Raw genomic sequence first — 22,654 nt, forward strand, 5'->3', positions numbered from 1 at the left:
AGCACCTACCTCCCAGGGTTGTTGGGAGACTCAAGAGAGAATATTTATAAAATGTTTATCAATGTGTCTAGCACACAGTAAACACCATATAAATACTAGCTATTCTTAACTACATGGATGAATGGAGTGATGAAGAACGATCCCACTTCTGATGCTCCTAAATTATTTTTCACTTTCTGTAGGAAGCTGTCACTCACAAGATATTGGTATTTATTATGAGAGTGTCAGCCGTCCGTCTGCCCTTTAGTTTCATGATTATCCAAGGTTATACAGGTATGAATTGACGGCACCTACTCCAGCTGAGGTCCTTCTGGCTCTTTCTACACTGTGCTAACTGTAACCCTTTTAAACTGAAAGGAAGAATTTGCCAGCTGCAAAACATAGCTGCGGGGGGGGTATAGTATATGAGCATGATTAAGTGACTTCTGGGGCAGCTGGGTGGTGCGGTGCGGTGCGGTGCATAGAGCACTGGGCCTGGATTCCAGAAGACTTGAGTTCAAATCTAGCCTCAGACACTTACTGGCTGTGTGACCCTGGACAAGCCACTTCACCCTGTCTGCCTCAGTTTCTTCATCTGTAAAGGAAATGGCAAACCACTCCAGTGTCCTTGCCAAGAAAACCCCAAATGGGGTCACAGAGAATCTGACAGTTGGGGCTAAACACAAGGAATCTGCCCCCGCCTTCCATCTCGCCTGCTCATCGGTGTCCAAATAACATGCTGAGCACTGCCAGGAAGGAAGATTGCTATGGGAAGATTAGTACCACACTTTAACATGACAGAGAAAAAAGAAAAGGTAGGATGTTCTTGCAAAAATCCTTTCTGACAGATGAAGATGTAATTGGAGCACCTTTCTTTCCATATTTAATTGCTCTCTAGTTGAGAGTAGCTCCTGACTCTCATTAGGGGCTACTCTGAGCATGCTGGGCCCTCCTGAGTAAGTCAGCATCTTGATCCAACAGGAAAGCCCCTAGGAAGAAAATGGCTGTGAATCTTTTGGGGAATGAAATGACTCCCCCAGTTTAAAGCTGGGCAGGCAGCAGAGCTTTGTCCAAATGAACAAACTGTGGAAAACCAGAAAGCAAGGAAATTATTTGGGAGGCTGCTGAAGAGCCCAGGTAATGCCCAGAACGTGGACAAGAAATGCAGCTGGGTGGGCTTAGGAAGAGCTGGGGGTAAAGGGGAAGACTCCTGAAAAGACTTATCGGTACATTCAGAACAGAGATCTAGGTGAGGCCAGGGCAATCGGTGTGGCTAGAGTGGGGCTCAGAAATGGTCAGCTAGGTAGGTTCTGACAAACTCAGAGGGTGGGAATGGGAACCCTCTTAGGGTCTTCTCACTCCAACACCCTTTGCTGACAGGTTAGGTCCTCCCAGAATCTCCATTTTAGGGGATGTGCATAGGCCATTCTTCTCCACTCCCCTGCCTTCCTTTCCTGGCCTCACTTTTTTCCCATCGCATATGTGCATTTGTCTTGACCCCACCCCGCAACCTCCCTTTCAAGTTCCAGGAGGCTGTCCTGGCTTCTTGACTACAGTGATGACCCATCCTCTCCTTCAGATCACTTTACATAAGATTTTTTTCACTGTGTCCAAAATTTAACAGAGAATTCTCAACATAAAAGGAATGACTGAAAGTTAACCTATGCAACATGTCAGATGCCTGTTTTAGTTGGGGTGGGTGTCAAGTGACTAGACCCCTCATGACTGAGATGGGGATGGCCTACCTTCCTTACAAGTTCTGGGACCATGGGCAGTGCCAATCTCTCGACCTCTTTCCTAAACAGTAAAATATAAAGAACACAGGCAGTACCCACTGGAAAGGGCTCTTGTCAGGCTCAACTGGGAACATGGGTAGACTGTTTTGCAAGTTTAAAGCACTATATGTCAGAGTGTCTCTTTCAGCTCTAAATCCTGTGGTACTAGGTACCAATGAAAATATGTCCTTTTTAGGATCTTGTAACGATGACTGCTGCTTAACATTTTGGGTGGGGAGAACTTAAGCACTTTGTCAAAGAGGAAATCGGAAGTCTATGACGTGTTGGCAATTGGCCGAATGGCATACGGCAAGTCCAAAAGCCTCATTTTGGAGAGAATCTTCAGGAAAAATGAAAGAAAAAGCCAAACTCGAGGAAAAAGCGCAGGAAGCCCTGGCTTGCGTCTCCCACGCCCTGTGTCCTCTGAGGCCACGAAAGCCACAAGGAGTCACTGTGTTAGCATCAGATCAAGGCCTTCCTTAGGATCTCTAAGAGGTGGACCTGTGTGTCTGCCTAGTGACACAGCAGGATCCGGACGACTTCACTGTATATTCATAAATCACTTTCTGGTGCCGTTTTCTTCCTCCTCTCTACCTCCCCACTCTGCTGAGTCTGGGTCTCCTGTCTCACCCAGGCAGAAAGGTGCACAGACCTGTGAAGGGCCCAAACCCACTGCTGTTGAGCCTAACAGCTTTGACCTCCTCCTGTTTCCAAGCAAGGTGTGTCTGCCCCTTCTGAGATCCCTGCTCTTGGGGTGCCCACCATTCTGGCAGCATTTCCAAGCTCCAGTGATCTCCCAGCCTCAGCCTCCCCAGCTGTTGGGATCAGTTGTGCCCTCTGTCCTCTGAAAGACTTTTCACATACTTTCTTTCATATCACCCACAGCAACCCCATAAGGTAGGCAAGAACTGAACCCCAGCGAGGGTAAGGGAAGAGAGCTAGTGAATCAGAACTAGCAGCTGGGTTTCCAAACTCCTGCCTCTTGTGTTACACAGCAGCACGTGGACGGACGAGAGAGATGGTAAGGGCTCGGTCTGGACCTCGGCCAGACTGTCCCCCGCACAATGGGCACCGTGGATCTAAGTCGGGGCCCTGACCCTACACCACGTCAGAGCGAATCAAGCCTGAATGCTCTCCAGAAATGCCCCGTGTGCTACAATGCCCGATTCTGTGCCCTCCACTGAAACCTAAGCCAGGCCTAGTTGTGCTCTGCTTTTCATCTCCCAATGCACATATGCCACCCCATCCCAGAGAAGAGTACGGACAGGGCCCCTTCCTTTCTGGTTCTGTATCCAGCCAGCACCCAGCACCTGACCCTTTCCACATAAAGGTCTTAGTCAATATGTTCACTGGCTGAATGAGTGTCTACTTCTGAACATTTTTTAAACAGTGACACTGGTCGGAAGGCCCCCAAGTGCCAGTCTGGCCTCTGTGGTCATGGGCAGGGTCTACACCTCTAGGCTAAGGGTGGCATCTAGGACAAAGGCTATGGGCAGGATTTCACCTTGGTGTTCAAAGACAGGCCCGATGCTACCGGCAGACGTGGGGTCTACTTTATCCACCTCGGACAGCATGCTCTTCTGGCTCCCTGATCCTGTCACATCTCAGCTAGGAGGATGGGATTGGGGGATCTGTGAGCTTCACTGAGGTCCAGGGAAGAAGCGGAAGGGTGTGGTGTTTGTCTTGAGAAGAGAACAAGCAAGGAGACTGTGTGGACAGTTCTCTGTGTGGTCTGTGACAGCGATACTGCAGGGCTCTGGAGTACCCCTGTGGCAGGCCACACAGGAATGCTTCTGCTCACATCCTCCAGGAGCAAGGCTCTGCCTTCTCGTCACTTTCCTCTGCAGGAACAAGGGCTGCCAGTGGGGAAAGGAGGGGGAGTTTCCCATCCCAACAGCGTCAGAAAACAAAGATGACACAAAGTCTTCTCAAACAGTTTAATAGCAAATAAACAAAGGAAGGTACCACACTTGGCAGATACAAAATGACTTTTTGTCCGTGTGTCTGTGCAATTAAAACAGGTTTAGGTTCCCCATCGGGACAAAAGGAAAACCACACAAAGGAAGGAGATCTCCTTCTTTAACACATACTCGCTTGTTCCAGGCTTGTAACAATCGTTTCATCTTTACGCCCACCACACAAGCTCTGCGACCAGGGCTCTTCTTGCTGCCGCCTTTTTTTTAAACTATTTTATTTGTAGATTTTTTTTTTTAACGATTAAAGTAAAATCCATAATTTTCTACAGAGTACAACACAATGTCACACAAAAGAGACGGTTTCTTTTGCAAATCAAAACAGGGAAAAGAAAGGAAAGGCCTGAACAAGGTTAAGGGGAAAGCATCTCTACAACTGAATCACGACTTCGAGTTGATTGAACCCCTTGCTGCTGCAGAACAGACTGTACGTTTGGTCATAGTGGCAATGTTTTCTCTTCACATTGTGAAATCACTTTACATTGTTTTCTAGTAGAAAAGGCAAAAAACTGTACAAAACCCCTAGTGTTTAAATACAACGTTTGTACCAATAAAAAACTCACACAGGTTTGTCTCCAAAATGGAAAGTTTCTTTTTTTTTTTTCTTTTTAAATTATTCACAAAAAGCAGCTGGAAATCAGAAAGGCAGCTGCCGTTCCCAGGGTCTCAAATCCATTAAAACCACCACAGAACAACTAAAACAATCAAAGAGAGGAAAGGAAAGGAAAGGAAAATAACATCCAACGCTTGGCATTTTGGTTTTATCCACAGGCTTCCCCAGAGCTCCTTTTGAAATCAAAAGCAAAACAGATTGGCAAAACACAGATTCTCTGGATAAAGGTGGGGAGGGGGCAGGGTCTCACTCGGGCCTTCTGCCTCCAAAGGTGCTCTGTGCAGTCAGACTGTGGTGCTCGCAGCCCGAGGATCAGGGCGCTTCTGGCCTTTTTCCATGCAAACCCCCTTCTGTTTGCCCGCCTCTCCCCTTCCTGCTTACTACAGGGTAGCACTCCCCAAGATGCCGACACCCAGAACTGGAATACTGCTGGGACTTGCTCCTTCAGGCCTTTCCAGCGGCACCGAATGTTTCCTTCTAGGCCTTTCAGTATCTGTCCCCCAAGTCCTGGAGAATCAGGACACTTTATCTCCCCATGGCCCCCAGAAGGCTCTGGCATGTCTGGGTGCCATCCTTACACTCACTCCTTTATATAATTTCCATCTTCAACCAACTGGTCATTCCTCAATCCTTCTCTTTACCCTTCCACTTCTTAATGACCAGACCTCACTTCTACGCAATTCAACCTTTTATTGAAATGGGTTGTCCAATGAATCCCGGGAGACTGGGGAAAGTGGCCCCTATGAAGGGCAGGGAGAACAGCTGCTGGCTCTTCCTCCAGGGGAAGGGAGACAGGGAGTGTGGAAGATCCGGGGAAGTGCCCAAGGTCTGTAAACAGCAGGCAGACTGGTGTTGTGCTTGTCACCTAGGAAAAGAGCTGGTACTTGCATTACCAGCAGGGTTACAGGCTCTTTCCAACAGAGAGTCAAAAAACGGAACTTTCCTTGGAGGGTAAATGGGGCTCACAGTCTCTCAAAGGATCAGGAAGTCAATGAAAGGCACAAACTTCCTAAGGAGGTCTCTGTGTGAGGGGATTTTTCAAAGAAATGTTGCTGTTAAGTGTCCCACCCACAGCCACCTTCTGGATTCCCATCTCTTTTCCCCTTTCCATATATCCTTAGGTCTTCCCCTATACTCAGATTTCTACCTGACCAGTGTACAACCAGCCTCCCAGAAGCTCCCTCCCAGGCCTGGAGGCCAAATCAGGAGACAGTCCAAGCGCACAGGCAAGCAATCTTATGGGCAACCGAGGAGAAATTTGCCACATCAAAAATAAAAAAACAATCTAGAAAAAAAAATCAACCCCACAACAATTTGAAACAGCTTCTTTGAAACCCTTTAAATCAGTCAGTTTTTGCACAAACTATAGAAAACAGAGAGGTGAAGGTGATATATACGAAGGTGTGAAGAAAACAGCAGGAAACATGCAAAACGTGGGTTTTCTGGGCATTATCTGAGTTGGAAAGGAAAACCAAAGCATCACATTTTGCTGAGGAGATTGTAGAAACAAGCATGGGAGTTAATGAAACAGGACATCAATGTGGATCCAAAGGTTCACCAAAGATGGAGGCGGAGAACCAAGGTGGGGGGGGGAAGAGAGAACAAAGAAGAGGTGCAGGAAGGCCAGAAGGCTGCCTGCTGTCAACACAGAAAAGGGAGTTCAAGTGTTTTCTGCAGTTAAGAACTCAAGAAAAAAAAATACATGCTGTCTCCTCAAGCCCCAGAAACTAGATCAGCAAAATGTGCTCAGGAGCCTCAAAGGTTTAGTGACGTCTTTTATTTCATTGTTTGCTTCAAAGTTTTGCTTTAAAACTAAGCACACAGAAAAACAAAGCCTCGAAACGGACTGGCTGTGTGTTCACAGAAATACAAACACCACACGGCATGTGCTAGTAGGGCTGCTCTGAAGACAATTACAAAGAATTGGAATCACAAAATCAAGTGGTTATCTTATGAAGTTCTAGAAAAATAGATTTTTTTATATTCAAATGCAAGTTTAAATATTTCCCCTTCAGCAGTCGTTCTAGCAAAACCAATTTGGCAGCACAAAAAAAATTAAAGAAAAACAAAGAAAGAAACAAACATAATAAAAAATACACATCAGCATCAAAGGTCAACACAAGGTCAAAGGTGAGAGTTCAAGCATCAGAGAAGCTGAAGAGACAAGGATTTGGACGATGTACTTGACGCCACATCGACATGCTTTAGGCACAACGATGAACAAACGGCAGGAATCTAGAAAAAAACAAACCAGAAAGAGGGAGACCCACTGAGTTACACAGAGCAATACGTCCAAACAAAGAGAGAGAAAACAGGGACACTCAATGTGTGTACAGCCCTGAAACAAAGGAGGCCTTCTGGGGGAGGCAAGTGACAGGGAACTTTCGCACATGCTAACGATGGACACAGGGGAAAGTCAAAGTACACGGAGGACACCAAGAAGACATCAGACTGCCAGGGGCAAAACAGAAACCAAGGCCTGGATTTCCTTTGACATTTCTCGGCAGACTTGACCAGACCCAATGCATGGGTCAAATCATCCACTCCTCCCCACCCCTATGCCCCCCGCTGGACTATGTTATGAGCCCCAGAAAAAAGCAGGAGGCGTCCTGGTGAGAAGTGCCCTGACAGCTGGACGCTGGCAATGCTCACAAGCCCTCTTCCCAAACTGCTCCGTTTGGGAAATCCAAGCTCTCGGCTTCCTTTTGGGCCTGGCCCAGTCTTAGGGAGGTTGGAGGTCTGGCTGCTTCCAAGACAAACTCACTTCATGATGTAACTGAGAAACAGATTACAGCAGACGACACAATGGGAGTGAAAGGGCCACTTAAGACTTGACTGCAAGTTCTCGCTTGGTGCTGGGCCAAGCCTTTCCGCCAACACGGAGCAGCTTTTCCACAAAACCCATTTCTGGCCTGAGGAGAGAGCTGTGCTCCAGGCTGGTTAACAGCAAAGCCTGACTGGGGGACAAAGGAGGGCCAAGGGGACAGCTCAGAGAGCTGCGGGCCTCAGCTTCCAGTTGCCTCACACCCTGGCCTTCCCTCTTCGGGGATCACAGCCCTTCAACATAAGCTTGCAACTGGATACAGATCCCAACACTGAAAGGGGGATCATATCCACCTTTGGGGGTCTCAGATCTGGAGAGGCTGGCCCCATGAGACTGGATGCTGGTGAAACATTGGGGGAGAAGGGCAAATGAGCCCTTGTGGCAAGAAGGCTTTGGGTAACGCATTGCAGGATGGTGGCAACAATGGAGGGAAGCAGAGAGGGAAGTCATGATAAGTGCAGCGCTCTGTGGAGCACAGGTCTCTCCTCTCTACCAAGTCACAGCATCAATCCTCTGCCCCTCTGGCGGGCTAGTCAGGCTGCAAATGGGCCACTGAAAGTCAGTAGTTTCAATAATACACAGCATCCTGTGTGTGTAAAACAATCACATTCTGGATTCTACAAAATCCTGGCCTTTTCCAGAGATATAATTTAGTTAATAAATATTCTCCACCCTGGAGCTGTATAAAACTTCTATAAAAATAGAAATGACATTCTCGGTTCCAGCAGGTAGGGATTCAGAACAGTGCCCCCCAACCTTGCGTTTTTTTCTCTTTTTATTATTTTTTTCTTTATTAAAAAAAAAATCCCACCATGAACCTGGAAGCCTTTGGAACAGTTTTCTCCTCTGAAAACCAGGACACATTTCTCCCAGTGCACAGAATTCAAGTTTACATGGTTCAGCCTAAGAGGTGTACATTATGTGCTTCCCTAAAGGACACAGACCCACATTATCACTTGGAGAAAGTAGCAGGTATTCGCCCATTAATGGAACAGATCCACCCACTATGTGGAAAACAGCAAGACTGACTTTTCACCAGCCATCCCTACAGCCAGTATGGAACAGAGAAGGCCCCCCACCTGACTTCCTGCTGATAGTGGATGCTATGGTTCAAGGCTAGTACTTCTGAAGGTTAAGAACCCAGAGTTCCAGTCCCAAGAGCGGGCCAACACTCACCCCGAATAGTAACACAAGTGCCCCTGCAATGCACACATTCTGAAGAGCGTTTCCTTTCTCAGGCTCAGCTAACAACCCCACCTTGTGGAGAAGAGGCAGAGCCTGGGGCTGCTCATGGTTACAGGCCCAGGGAAGGAATGAGATGGGGTAAGAGGCAGCTCAGATGCTAACTTGCAGGGGGTCAGCACAAAGGACATGAAATGGACAAGATAAAAATTGAGGTAAATGAAATGAATACTATGTAGAGAGTGTAAACGTTCTGCCACCAATGAAGGTGGGGTGTTGATGGTTTAAGCAAGGACCCACAATGGTTCCTCAGAAAAGTCCAAGACCTGGGTCTGGCTGCCACCAACATCCATGGAAATACTATGGAAAATCTGACCCTGTGTAAATGCAGATTTCTCATCCTTCTTAAATACTAAGTACTGGCTCTGGTCAGAAGCAGGACACAAGGTTGCAGGGACCAGCCGTCTGCTCTGGTGCACGAGGAAGGGGACACCAAACAATTAGGGCCAATGATTTACTCTGGCCAGTAGATAAGATGCTCCTGGTTGGCTGTCCTTTCAGCTAGAAATTGGCCTCAGTGAACACTTAGGATAAGACAGAAGGAGATTCTCTTTTTTCAAAAATTCAGTGGACAGAATTATGAAAACATCAGGTGGCTGGCCCACTTTAAACTATCCCCTTCCTTACTGAAGCTCATGTAAAATTGGCTATGGACACTTTTTAGTGTGTTAAAAAGGAGGGACCATAGAACGCTGTTTTTTTAAGTCTAGTCCTATCCAGCAAGGGCACTAGGCATCCAGATCTATTTCAGTGGATCCAACTGTGATGAAAGCTGCTAACTGATAACGTCTGCTTCTCTGATGCACATTTCTAGCTAAGTTAGCAGGCGCTTTATTCTCAGAATCTTGCTAGCTCCTTTTTCAAAGAGGGGCAAAAAGACAAGGTTCTAAATATGGATGGCAAGAATCTCTGAAGCTGTTTTTTGTTTCTGTTTTGTTTTGCTCTAAGCAGCCAGTCCTGCAGACAGCCCCTGAGAGAGGAGGAGCTCTGGGACCCTTGATGTCCAGAGTCAGTGCTATTTTCCCTGCCTCTCCGTGCCTGTCCCCAGGGCAATATGTCCTTGCTCTCTGGAGCTCCTTCCCCTCCTCCCTCCCACCCCAAGGCGGTCTGGTGTTGGTCCTTCTCAACACACACACTGTTTACAAACACAGCAAACTTTAAATGAAGAAAAAAAAATCTCCGCGATATGGCACCTAAACTCCAAAGTAAAACACTGGAAACCAAACAAAGCACAAACTCGTCCTCCGCACGAAGCTGAACTCCCACAGGAGGCAGCAGCCGAGTCTTCAGGGCAAGAGGTGCCAGCGAGAGTGGCGGGGTCAGGGTCCAGGGCTGCCAACACGCAGCCTTTGGGCTTCGAATCACTAAGGGCGGGCGCTTCTTCCCCCACTTACCAGAAGACCCTCTCACTCCAGTCCCAGAAGGGAGAATGCTCAGTAGGGCTTGCTGTCATTCTTGGAGCGTTTGAGCTGCACTTTCAGTCGTTTCATGCCAATCTGAAAGCCGTTCATTGATTGGATGGCAGCCTGCGCTGAAACAGGATTGTCATAGCTTACAAACCCTGTGGACGAGAGAACACACCACCGTGAGGGAGTGAAGAGGAGGCAGGCAAGGTGTGACCCCAATACCTCCCCCTACCCCCATCCACGTCACCCTGTGGCTGTTTCAAGGCCTGTACCTTTAGCAGCTGCAACAAGAACCTGGGCACTGACAGCTCACTGCACCAAGTGACCCCTGGCCAGATCCCTCACCTCCAATGCCAGAGAAACAGAAGCCAACGTACCAAAACACTTGCTCAGGTTTGTCTGCTTGTCGATGAAAACCTTGGCAGAAACAACATTTCCAAAAGGCATGAACATCTGTAGCAGGTCCTGATCTCCAAACTCCTGGGGCAGGTGGTAGATGAACAGGTTGGCTCCCTCTGGACCTTCAAAACACCCACTGATTAAACAGCTAGGTCAGGGCAGCTGCACACCACAGCAAGCAGAGTCTGCACCACTTGGAGTGAACGGAGTTCTGTGCTCGGTGAACCATCTAGTCACCAAATGAGGGTTTTCCTTTCACTAAGGCAGGGGTCTTTGTCTCCTATACCCCATTACTTACTCTCTGCTGAATGCTGCATAGAGTAAGTAACTCGACTAGATGCTGCTAGATCTCTAAGGTACTGGCAATGACAGGTGAGTCAGTCGGCCACCTAAAATGTCAGTGTGGACTGCTCAGGCAAGAGACAACAGACTACTGGCACTCAGTTCTTCAGGACAATGGACTATAGCCCAGGCTTTCACTTTGCTTTTAAAACCCCTAGAGTGTTACATAAACAACCATCTGCAAGTAATTGTGAAAAAGTGTCAACTTCTTAAAGAACCTGGAGTTTGAGAAGGGGAACAGAAAGACTATGACTAGTGTCACAGGAACAGCTGACGCAGGCCGACTCGGAGGGCTCCCATCCACAAGAACACCCTGCTTAATACTGCCTGAAGCTCTACGAGGTGAAGACAGGTGGGGGTTAGTGAGCCTCCCCCTTTAAAAGACAAACTGGACAGCTGTGAGGCTATCAGCTAGTTACACAGCTAGCGCCTGCTTTCCTTCCAACACGTCCCACTCTCCTGGCCATCGAAGGAAAACTGATCTGTTCTTGTTGCTGTTGTTGTTTAGGGGGATGTGCATTTTAATTTATGTGAGCTAATATAAAATAATTACTGTTTCCAGAATGCACATGTGACCTAAGAACTGGAGAAAGGCTTGGGCAGAACGCGTCGAGCCTTTTACCCATTTGCAGATTAGCCCCTCGTCAGTCACCTTTAGGGGTATGAGTGGGGAGGACTGACAACGCAAGTATGTGATCGATGGGGGGGTGGGGGAGTGACACTCCAGTAGGGTGGGAACAGGGAAGAGGACAGCACACACTGTCCCCAGAGATCAGGTCCTCTTATATTGGTATATTTAATGCTTTTGTTTATTAACGACATGAGTCGATATCACATTCATTTTGGCAGATATGTGTGTGTGTGTGTGTGTGTGTGTGTGTATACATAAAATAAGTCGAGCAACCAGGCGTACCTACTTGATGCTACACTGAACTGGGACTTATAAATGAGGGCAGAGGAGGATGGCAGTTTGGGACCATCATAAACCTTAGGGGACAAGGCATGCCTCAGAAGGGTACTGCTGGAGAGAGCCTTAGGAAGAATTAGGGCACAGGACACTAAGAAACGTTTAAATTTTGCATTTAGACTTCCAATGCATGGTATGCTAGACGCATCTATTAAATATTTGACTGTCTGAAAGGAGAGAAGGGTATAGAAAGGAAATGGAAAGATTTAAAAAAAAAATTTTTTTGGCCTATTTTACGATTTTGCTGCAGGTTGGCCCTTCACTCAAGGGGAAAAATACCCTTCCTTCAACTCCATCCTGGCACTAAGAAATCAGGCTAGTACTACAGCAGTACAACAGGGAAGCTTATCATAGGATTAAAATAGAACCCTATGATCTCCTATGAGCTGGCCTGGGAACCTAACCTAAGATTGTTACCATAAGATGTGCTTCCGGTTGTAAACAACTGATTTACAGATGAATACTGGGGACACAACCTGCTTATTAATAAGTGGATCCTGCCTACACAGCTGGAAAAATGGGCAAACCCAGTACCCTGTGCTTCCCTGACTGCTGGTGCTTTGAAATGCTTGCATCTTTCATAATTATAACGTTTAAACAATGCCAACTACCAATGGGGTACAAAAACACAGTCCAACGTGAACATGCAATGCGAGAAAAAGTCCTTGCTCACTCAGGCAATGTCTAAGTGATAACTGGCTTACTCTTAAGATGAGTCTCCTAAACTCAATAAAACTTATGTTGAAGCTCAGTTTCTTTACTTCATCAATCCTTCCTCAAATTACCAGCTTACTCCCTTGCTCTTTTCCTAACTCATTACATTCTAGTTGGTTTACTCTGTTAATTAAATTGAATTCATTTTGAAAAATTTAAATCTGAAGTAGAGAACTTGCAAGGTGACACAGTTAAAAGGAATATCCAGCCATAAATAACAGTGCAGAAATAACTTTCTAATAAGAGTGGACTTCTAAGATCTTCATCTGGTTTTAGACAAGGCCATGAATGGTATCTGTTTCCTCATCTGAGAAGTGAGCCATTTTCAGAAGGTTCAGATCAAAATGTTAGAAATAAGGTAAATTCTGATTTCTTCAGGGATCAAGAATATTGCACAAGCAGGACAAACTCCCACAGACCCCACCAAGCTTCACCTAAAGTTTTAGTAATAGACCACATGGTCTACTATCTCAGGACTAAGCCTAGCTACAGGGAACAAATCATTCTAAGAAAAGTGACCACCAGGTGATGAGTCTTTCTAATAAAGCATCACTCAGACAAGGTGTGGAATAGCAGCTTTGATCAGGAGAGGGAGACGCCATGCCAACAAAACCCCAGACCTCTGCAGTATGATACCATGCCAAGTTCTGGACATTCTTTGTCCTCTGCCTCCTCTTCCTCCCCCTCCCTCCACCTCCACTCCCCATCATTAGCTCTAAAATCTCAGGTTAAGCCTACCTTCCTTCTGACTTCCGGCAGCACCGATGTTCTGTTGTGTCAACAGGTTCTGGTTGTAGAGTGTTGGGAGTGCAGCGGCAGCATACTGCTGGATTCCAGAGTAGGCCTGCGTGAGTGCCTCCATCGTACTTCCAGTGCCATTAGAAAGACCACCACTGCCCAGGCCGCCATTTAAGGCAGCCATCCCTGCATGCAGGAAAAGAATAGAGCTACTAGGGAGAAAGCATTCCCCTGGTTTCCCAAGGAAAGTGTTCATCATTCTTCTTTGAAACCTGGCTAAGTTATGAAATGGACAGCTCCTTTAAGGACTAACTCCCGTTTATACAGGACTACACAGGTAAATGTTTAACCACTGGTTCTGTAGGGGCACAAAGATGTGTGCACAGCATCACACTTTTATCCCTACTCTGCACTATCGATATTTCCTTTATGACTTTTTTTGGTAGTATTTTATTTTCCCCAGTTACACGTGAAAACAATTTTTAACATTCATTTTTAAACTTCTGAGTTCCAAATTCCCTCCCTTCCTCCTTCCCTACCCCCTCACTGAAAAGGCAAACAATTCAGTATAGGTTATACATGTGTAGTCATGCAAAAGACACCCACAACAGTCACTTCATGACTTTCTTAAGATTAAACCAGCCCCTGATGTGGAACCCCTGTCTACCTCTTACCTGCTAAGGAGCCGACGTTGAGGCCTGCAGTTGCTCCAGCCAGCGTCTGTAGGGCTCCGAGGGAAGCCATTGGATTAACAGAGTTGCTGCTACTGGAGCTTGGGGAGGACCCTGCTATTAAACATGAAAGACTTAAACACAGGCCCATCCACATCCCATCCACAGTAACAACCACAGTAAGAAAGCATTCTATTTGTAAAGGGAAGTCCAATTACATAGTTTTGTCATCTTTTCCACAGTGGTTAAGAAAAAAAAAAAGGAGGAAACACAAAAAGAAACGGGAACTCAAGTCAGAAAAGCCTTGGAAACAACTTATTAGCCTACCTTTAAAAATATTAAACAAATGAAAACCCTGAAGTTTCATCTCATACATGGATTAGAAAAGATAACAAAAGACAAAAATGACAAACGTCCTTTGACAGATATGGGATGACACGCACACTAACACACTCCTGATAGAACTGTGACTTAGTCCAACTGTTCTGAAAAACAATTTGGAAGTATACTAGAAAAGTCTACAACATCTACCTTTCAGTGGTACTATAACTACGGGACCTATATTCTAACGAGGGCAACGATAGTGAGAACTGTCCTATACAGAGTCCATACACATGAGCTAAACAAATCAAAGTACATGAAAAGAAGGAACTATCACTACACCATAAAGAAACAACAAACAGGACTTCAGAGAACCCTGGCAAGAGGAGTGTGAAATGCTGCATTGTAAAGTAAATAAAGCAGTGTTTACAATGACACTACAATATAAAGGAAAACCAACATCAGGACTCTGATTAGTTAAGTGACCAACCAGAGGAGAAGCATGCCTTGCTCTCAACCAGGTAAAGAAGCGGCAGAATAAGGCATGCGTACACTGTCAGCAAAGCCAATGAGATGATCTGTTTTGCCTAAATATTATTTCTTTGCTGTGGGGATGAGTAATATTTGTCTACGGGGAGGAATGTAACCATTTAAATGATATCAATGTGAAAGAGAGAGGGAGAAGGGCCTCAATAAAATATTGTAGAGTAAAGGCTGGGCACTGACCAAGTTTCTATGATGAGGTACTTCCCTCCCAGATGCATAGCAGAATGCCAGGGTTAAAAAGAAGCCTAGAGGGGCAGCTAGATGGTGTAGTGGAAAGAGCACCAGCCCTGGAGTCAGAAGGACCTGAGTTCAAATTCAGTCTCAGACCAGACACTTGACACTAACTAGCTGTGTGATCCTGGGCAAGTCACTTAACCCCAACTGCTTCGCCACCTCCCCCCGCCCAAAAAAAGAGGAGCCTAGAAATAACCAAAATCTACATCCCTCATCTGACAGACAAGGAAACTCTAGCCCAGAAAAGTCAAGTATGGAGCCCAAATTAACCTGAGAGAACTTCTCTTCCCCGCCCCCCCCGCCTCCCACCCCCATGGTCAGCCTTACCTGAACTGGTGAGGACACTGAGAGGACTGCTAGATGTCGTGAGAGCATTGGTACCACTTGGTGTGTTCTGAGCTGCGCTAGCAGCCGCTGCCAATGCAGCCAAATTCTGTAACTGCATTGCATTTAGTCCTGCAAAATTGAAAGCAATATTTCAGACAAAAGACTGATCCCATCAATGCCAACAGAACTGACAGAATAGCAGCCCTAAGAATCGAAAAGTTTTTTGTCAGCTTCATCTTAAGGTTCCAAAGGCTTTAGCTATGCTCAACTTTTTAGAGAAGCATTTTCTGTGTTTTCTCCTCATACCACATTTTGAATCCAACAAGACATAATCTTAGCTCAGGAATTAGCTGCAGCAATAGGAAATATTTACGGTATATCAGGAAAGAAGGGCCAGTTACCATCTGTAGGTAGCTTGGGACCATCTATGCAGTACAAAGTATGGGGCCCTTTACAGAGTCCCTGCTCTTTGGAAGAAGATACACGAACAGAAAATGTAAGAGAACTACATCTAGAAGGCTAATTCAGAACGAAAGGACTTTCCCTTCCCTATTTCCTCAAAGGTCTATTTTTCCCCCTTTTAGGATTATGTTTAGTTTTGCTGGATAAGTTATTTGTGAGAACACAGACAGCATATACAATGGACTGATACAAACTAAAAAGAATCATGGACAAAAGACCAAAAAGAAAACATTTTAAAATTAAATTTATTTTTAATCAGTCAAAAATCATCTTTTTCTCCCTCTCCCACCCCCCCATCCCCCAATAGAGGAAAGAAAAGTCTCTCATAATTAAATGTGGCAAAACAAATCTCCACATTTGCCACGTCCCAAAAAAGGTCTCATTTTGCCCTCTGTGTCCTTCCCCTCTCTCTTGAGGTGGGTAGTTCATCATTAGTCCTCTGGGATCATGTGTGGCTTTTTTGGTTTCTGTTTTTTTTTTTTTGACTTTTTGGTGAGGCAGTCAGGGTTAAGTGACTTGCCCAGGGTCATACAGCTCATAAGTGTTAAGTGTCTGAGGCCAGATTTGAGCTCAGGTCCTCCTGACTCCAAGGCCAGAGCTCTGTCCACTGCGCCACTTAGCTGTCCCTCGTGTACGGTCTTTAAGCTAGTAAGAGTCCCCAGGTCTTTCACTGTGCACTGTCTTTACAATACTGTTACCACCATATAAAAGGTTCTCCTGGTTCTGTCCACTTTACAAGTTCACAAAAGTTTTTCCAGGTTTCTCTGAAACTGTCCCTTTCATTTCTTAAAGCACATTTCAGCACGGGTGTAGACCATAATTCGTTCAGTCCGTCTTTAGCTGAGGGCTAGTGCTCCGCTAAACTTGCACTCACACTTCCTGCCCCCTCTCCCTGCTGCCCTTGCCCTCTTGTTTCTCTACTGAATGAAATCTATTTCTGTAGCCGATTATGTGTTTGGCCTCCTTCGATCAGTTTAGATGAGAGTGGAAGCTCCAGTGTCAGTCACTCCCCTTTCCCTGACCTCCCCCTTCATAACAGACTTCTACACGCACACCCCAATCATGTGAGATGATTTTCCATAACATGCTTCTCCCTTTTACCCCTGGGATATTCCGCTTCCCCTCCTTTTCCATTCTTAAGATCACCAAGACACAACAGAACTACTCCCAAGCCTCCTGTCCAACTAGACACCGTCTATGATTCCCAACAGTAGGCTTCTGGGGAGACACATGCATGATCTCCCCATATTAGAATGTAAGCAACTTAGCCTTTAGTGTTTAGTCCCTGGTGATTGCTTCTGTTTACTTTTTTATATTTCTCTTTAACTCGTGTGTTTGAAATTCAAAGGGTTGTTACGAGGATCAAATGAGATATCTGTAAACAAGCACTTAGCACAGTGCCTGGCACATAGGAAGAGCTATATAAAAACACTTATTGTCTTCCTCCTTCCTCTCTCCTATTTCCTTAGTTTTGCTGGGTAAGTTATTATTGACTATAAGCCCACAGCCTTTGCCTTCTAGAATACCATTATTCTCTAAGCTCTCCATCCCTTTACAGTGATGGGTGGTAAATTGGATGGGATCCTGACTGTGGCTCCTCAGTCCTTGAATCCTTTCTTTCTGGATGCCTGTAGTATTTTTTTCTTTAACCTGAATGTTCTGAATTTTAGCTATAATACTGCAAGTTTTCATTCTGGGATTTCTTTCAGGAGGTAACTGGTAGATTCTATTTCCACTTTGCCCTCTGCTTCTGAGAGATCGGGCAGCTGTCCCTTAGGATTTCTTGAAACACTATGTTTAGTCTCTTTTACGATCATGGCTCTCAGGCAGTCCAATGATTGCTGAACTTTTTTCTCCTTGATCTGTTTTCCAGGTCAGTTGTTTTTCTCTTCGATGCCTTACATTTTTCTTACTTTCTTTTCTTTTTCTTCTTTAGTCTTTTGACTTTGTTTTAATATTCCTAGTCTTAGTCATTAAGCTTCTCTTTGGTCCATTTTAATTTTCAGGGGAATTATTTATTGCCTTTATAATTTTTTTTCTTAATTTTCATTCCTAGGGGCAGCTAGGTGGCACAGTGGATAGAGCACCAGCCCTGAAGTCAGGAGGACCTGAGTTCAAATCCGGCCTCAGACCAAACACTTGACACTGACTAGCTGTGTGACCCTGGGCAAGTCACTTAACCCCAATTGCCTAAAAGAAAAACTAAAAAAACAAACAAAAAAAACCCCCCAAAAAACCCCACAATTTTCATTCCTTTGAAAAGAATATTTTCAAACTTTTTCTGTCTCTTTCAGAATTCTAGTTGAATCTGTACCCAAGCTTTGTGTGTTTGCTTGTAGACGTTTTGGAGTCACTCTCTTCTGGGTTTTGTCAGGTGTTCCTGTCAGCACAATAGCCTTCTTTTTTGTTTTGTTTTAGGCAATTGGGGTTAAGTGACTTGCCCAAGGACACACACAGCTAGTAAGTGTCAAGTGTTTTGGTCTGAAGCCACATTTGAACTCGGGTCCTTCTGACTTCAGGGCCAGCACTCTATCCACTGTGCCACCTAGCTGCCCCCTAAAGTAATCATAAGATTACTCTTTTTACTTTACTTTTTTGCTTGTTGGCTAGGCAACGGAGTTAAGTGACTTGCCCAGGGTCACACAGCTAGTGTTATGTGTCTGAGGCCACATTTGAACTCAGGTCTTCCTGTCTCCAAGGCTGGAGGCTCTATCCACTGAGCCACCTAGCTGCTCCCACAATAGCCTTTTAATGGTCAGATTCTGTTTGCTCATTCTTCTAACCTCTTTCTTGACTTTAGACTTTATGCTAAGCCCAGCCTCTGGAGGAAATGTCTAGGCTGGTCCTACTGCTGCTTTCTTGGAGTATTAAGTGTTGTGCTATTCTAGGATCATAAGAACACATCAGGCTGGGGATCTATAAGCTTTCAGTATTCCTAAAGTTGTCTGAAAAGTCTGATCACCATATCACTGGTCTGAGCTCTGGAGTTTCAGCAGAGCGCTGGTGGGCTCCCCCTCTGTCAGCCAGCTGGAAAGCTCTGCAGGCTTCCATTTGGGTTTTTTGTTTTTTGGTGTTTTTTTTGGCTAGGCAATGGGGTTAAGTGACTTGCCCAGGGTCACACAGCTAGTAAGTGTTATGTGTCCGGGGCCGGATTTGAACTCAGGTCCTTCTGAATACAGGGCCAGGGCTCTATCCACTGTGCCACCTAGCTGCCTCAGGCTTCCATTTGGGCTGAGATTTCTACTCTAGTTATAGCTCTGCAGGTTTCAAACTAGGGCTCCAAGCCACACTTGCTGTGGCTTGTTTCTGAATGTCCTCCTTGCTTGGCACACAGAGCCCTCCTCACCCTGCACCCTACACAAGTTTAGGCAAACTTTATGTAGGGGTTGACTCAGCCCCCAGTGTCCACAGATATTTGTTTCCATATGCCTGCCTGGGCTGGAAGGTTTTCTAGATATGGGAGGACAGGAGGAGGGTGGGAGGGAAGATATACTTCATCCTGCTCATTTGTCATCTTGGCTCCCAGGAAAACATAAGTCTGATGGGAACATACCAAAGGAAGAATCTGTTTTTTGGTGGATAAATAAGAAGTGACACAGTAAAATAAGAGCAAAAATGGCCAAGCTAACATAATTCTCTGGCTCAAAATGAACCACCTTTTAACCTGGGGATTTTTAATTTGGAAAAAACAAAGTTGGATAGCTGTCTTCAAGTATTTAATGGGCTGTCACGTGGAGGGTGGGTCAGATTTCTTCTGTCTGATTTCCAAGGCAAAACTTGCCCAATGGGGTGGAGATCGTAAGGAGGCCAATTTAGTTGTGATGTCAGGAAAAACTCCCCAACCAAGACAGAGATTCAAAAGCAGGGTGATCTCCCCAGAGAGGGGGCAGCTCCCTCACCTAGGAGGTTGCCAAGCAAAGACTGGACAGCCACAAGTCACACAGATTTACAGGGGGAGACTTTTCAGTTATAGGTTGGAATGGATGATCACTGAAGTCCCTTCAAACTCTGAAGATGCTATGAATTATTTGGAAGAAGAAATCATTTTTGACTATTATCCCATGAAATAAGAAAATGAACATTTATCTGCCCTGACAACTCCCCAAAGGCCCTCCTCTGATATTTTCCCCACTGGATGGGAGGGTGCCACGGGCAATGCTATCCTTTGATTGCACAGGACGCTGGGAAGTTATCTCAGATAGAATGTGGTATTATTTTTGTATTATTAAATGATGACCTTTGCATGTCTGATTTTTTTAATTTTAAGGCACACTTCCTACAGAACTAAAAATTTTACAGTTAAATTACTTTAAAAACACAACACATAAAGATGAGGATAACTAAAAACTTCCTCCCCTAGCCACAAAACATGAAAGGCTCCCCTATGACCACAGAATCACATAGGAAGATGGCTGGCCATGCAGGTTTCCTGGGGAGTTATCCCGATGGGTTGGGAAAAGACATTTTGTTATAGAAATGAATAGTTTCTCTAACACTTCTCTAAGACAGACCAAAGGAAAAACCTCGGGCATTCAGTATCGACTACTTTAATGCACTGATAAATTTATGAGGCTGAAATGATCATGAGACGATGGAGTTAGAGCTGGAAGAGACTTTAGGGGCCTCATAGCCAACCCTTTGATTTTACAGATGAGGAAACCTGAAGTAGAGAGAAGCTGGGTAACATGCCCAAGGGATAACGCAGGATCTGAACCTGGGTCTTCCCCCACTGCTCTCTCCATGAAAGAAGGGTCTTAGCCTGGTCCTGTAGTACTAGCTAAGGAATCACCACAATCTGAGTCTGTTTCTTCACCTAGATGGATCCATTTCAGTCTTAAAATACTGGGAGGTGGAAGCCTTTAGTGAAGATTTAAAATTGGAATGCAGAGCTCTGATTGCTCTAAATAGCCTAATTCTAGCCTAGAATTTACCCTAGTACTACATGGAAAAATATCTGAGTTCCCTTTAAAGTGATGGTTAGATGTTACAAAGCATTGACCCTAAATGATACCTACCGAAGTCTAATGGTTTGGTTAAAAAAACAAAACAAAACAACCCCCCCCCCGCCAAAAACCCACAAACCACTCACCTCCCATTGGGTGGAGGCTGCCCAGGGTGTTGAGGTTCCCAGAAGAGGCAGTCTGCTGAAGGAGCTGCAAATAAAGCTAGACATTACACCAAAAAACAAAACAAGAGTGAGAGTGAGGGCTGGTTCCGCGTCTGGGAGAACTCTACAGCACAGCAAAGCGAGCACACAGGCCCAGGCCCCAAGAGAGGAGGGGGAGGAGGCTGAGAAGCCCCCAGACAGCCCAGCAGCACAGCCCCGCACAATACAACATGGCTCAGCGAGAGCCTCCAAGGCTCCAACACAACAAGGAGACGATCAGAGAACAGTAGAGCCAAAGGACAGCCCCAGGAAATGAGAGAAACCCCAGGTCTGAGAGGCCTCCCAGCTGAAGCCTCTGCCTTCAGGCTCTCTCCCTTAGGTGCTCAGGATCACCTCTCTCCACGTGTGCCCCCAAGTCATTTCCATCTAGATGCCTCACTGCCATCTGAAAACTGCCTCCACACAAACATTCTTCCCTAGAGACCCTGCCCTTGCTGCTGGCCAGCCCCACAGCCTTCATCTTGGCCAGGATAGCCTGCCATCTTTACTATCTTCCATCTCAGAGAGACCCTGATTGCAAGTTCTGACAGTTCTCCTACAATCACCCTGATTCTGCTCCAAGTGAGCTGGACCCTTTTCTCCTGGCTACACCCTCCCCAACCACAAGAACCTTTCTATACAAGCCAACCCACACTGACAGATCCCTAGGGATCAAGCTTATTTTCTTGCCTCGAAAGTTTTTTATGCAAACTGTCCCTTAAGCCTAGAAAAAAACCTGCCCCCTTCTAGGTCACTTTGCACCATTCATGAGACCAAACCAGTAATGACACCACCCGCTGGTGCCCTTATGACCCCCATTTCTGTACACATATTACAGCTACGGGTCCACTTACTTTGATGTGCATTTGTCAAGACACTTTTCTAGTAAAAGCTGCAACTTTAATGGCAGAAACCAATTCAAAATGAAACCCCACAACCCTCAGTACAACGACATAGACCCAGCCTATAGATAAGGATGACAAGGAGAATGCCCTTTAAGGCCCCAAAATTGAAGTATTAGTGAGGGTCCCAAAGATAACATTAGTTCACACAGATACAGCTTTTTAAGGTTTCCAAATCACATTATATTTGCCATGTCACTCGATCCTCGCAACAACTCCAGAAACAGGTGTTATCCCCATTTTACAAATGAGGAAGCTGAAGCTCCAAGGTTAAACTGCCCCAGGATCACCCAGTTTTTCAGGGTTCAAAGCAGGATCTGAACCCAGGTCTTCCAGACACATTAGTAGTCCTGAATCACAGGGGAGCTTATGATATCAGTAGAGGAGTACCCGACAGTGCTGGTTCTCCCCAGCCCTCTAAGTCACCATGAAAGGTCCTGAAGGGGCTTTCACCAGAATGAGGACTAAAACCTCTGGTGACAAGCCCATCTTAGCCCAAGCTGAGCTGCTTAAAATAAGCAAAGTGGTGAAGTAAGCCCATGAAGAAAGCCAGACGCTAAGGAAACAATCACACTAAACACTGTCTTCCTGTTACTGAAAGTGTATCAAGGTTATAACAAATCTGCAGCCTGAACATTCTTAGAACAGTGATGAGCAGCTGTCATCCCTCAGCCACAGCGCAGTGGGGGCCTAAGAACACCCAGCCCACTTCCCTCAGGTTTGGGAACGAATGCTGGTAGCTGTCCCTTCTTTCAGCTCTTCCACAGCAAAGAGACAGAACTGTATTTCTTGTCCTGTATTCTTCCATGGGACTCTAGAAACAGCTCATTTCAAATGGGCAATGTTTCTCCTTTCCTCTACTGGCTATGCCTCTCTGGAGGGCTGGCTCCAAGAGCCTCCTGGGACACTTCCTACTGTGGTACTTGATTTGGGTCTGTTCATGCTGCTGCCCTTGGAACAGGAAGATGGGAGGAAGAGTGCAACAAAGGACGCTGCTTCCATACAACAAAGAACCCTTGGGGAAGTGCATCTATAGGGTTCCTGTAATAATCATGTCAGATTCTTGCTCTCGT

The 22,654-nt window shown here is 45.7% G+C and overlaps 1 protein-coding gene across 9 annotated transcripts in view; it reads right to left on the bottom strand.

Annotated features, from left to right (window-relative positions):
• Positions 1–3,677: 3,677 nt before the first annotated feature.
• CELF1 (CUGBP Elav-like family member 1) overlaps positions 3,678–22,654 on the bottom strand; it is a 113,212-nt gene continuing 94,235 nt past the window's right edge. For 2 of the 9 annotated variants that reach the window (XM_021009700.2, XM_021009696.2), the window contains 6 exons: positions 20,623–20,698; positions 15,072–15,200; positions 13,647–13,760; positions 12,973–13,158; positions 10,190–10,333; positions 3,678–9,967 (listed from right to left, as the gene is read on the bottom strand). In XM_021009700.2, coding sequence (XP_020865359.1) covers positions 9,840–9,967; positions 10,190–10,333; positions 12,973–13,158; positions 13,647–13,760; positions 15,072–15,200; positions 20,623–20,698 — 777 coding nt within the window. In that variant the 3' untranslated portion in view covers positions 3,678–9,839. The remainder of the gene's footprint in view (positions 9,968–10,189; positions 10,334–12,972; positions 13,159–13,646; positions 13,761–15,071; positions 15,201–20,622; positions 20,699–22,654) is intronic. The other 7 variants (XM_078148473.1, XM_021009698.2, XM_078148474.1 and 4 more) reach the window with 4 other exon arrangements.

Source organism: Phascolarctos cinereus, unplaced genomic scaffold, assembly GCF_003287225.1.
Source record: "Phascolarctos cinereus isolate Bilbo 61053 unplaced genomic scaffold, phaCin_HiC Scaffold_9;HRSCAF=440, whole genome shotgun sequence".
Lineage (NCBI taxonomy): Eukaryota > Metazoa > Chordata > Mammalia > Diprotodontia > Phascolarctidae > Phascolarctos > Phascolarctos cinereus.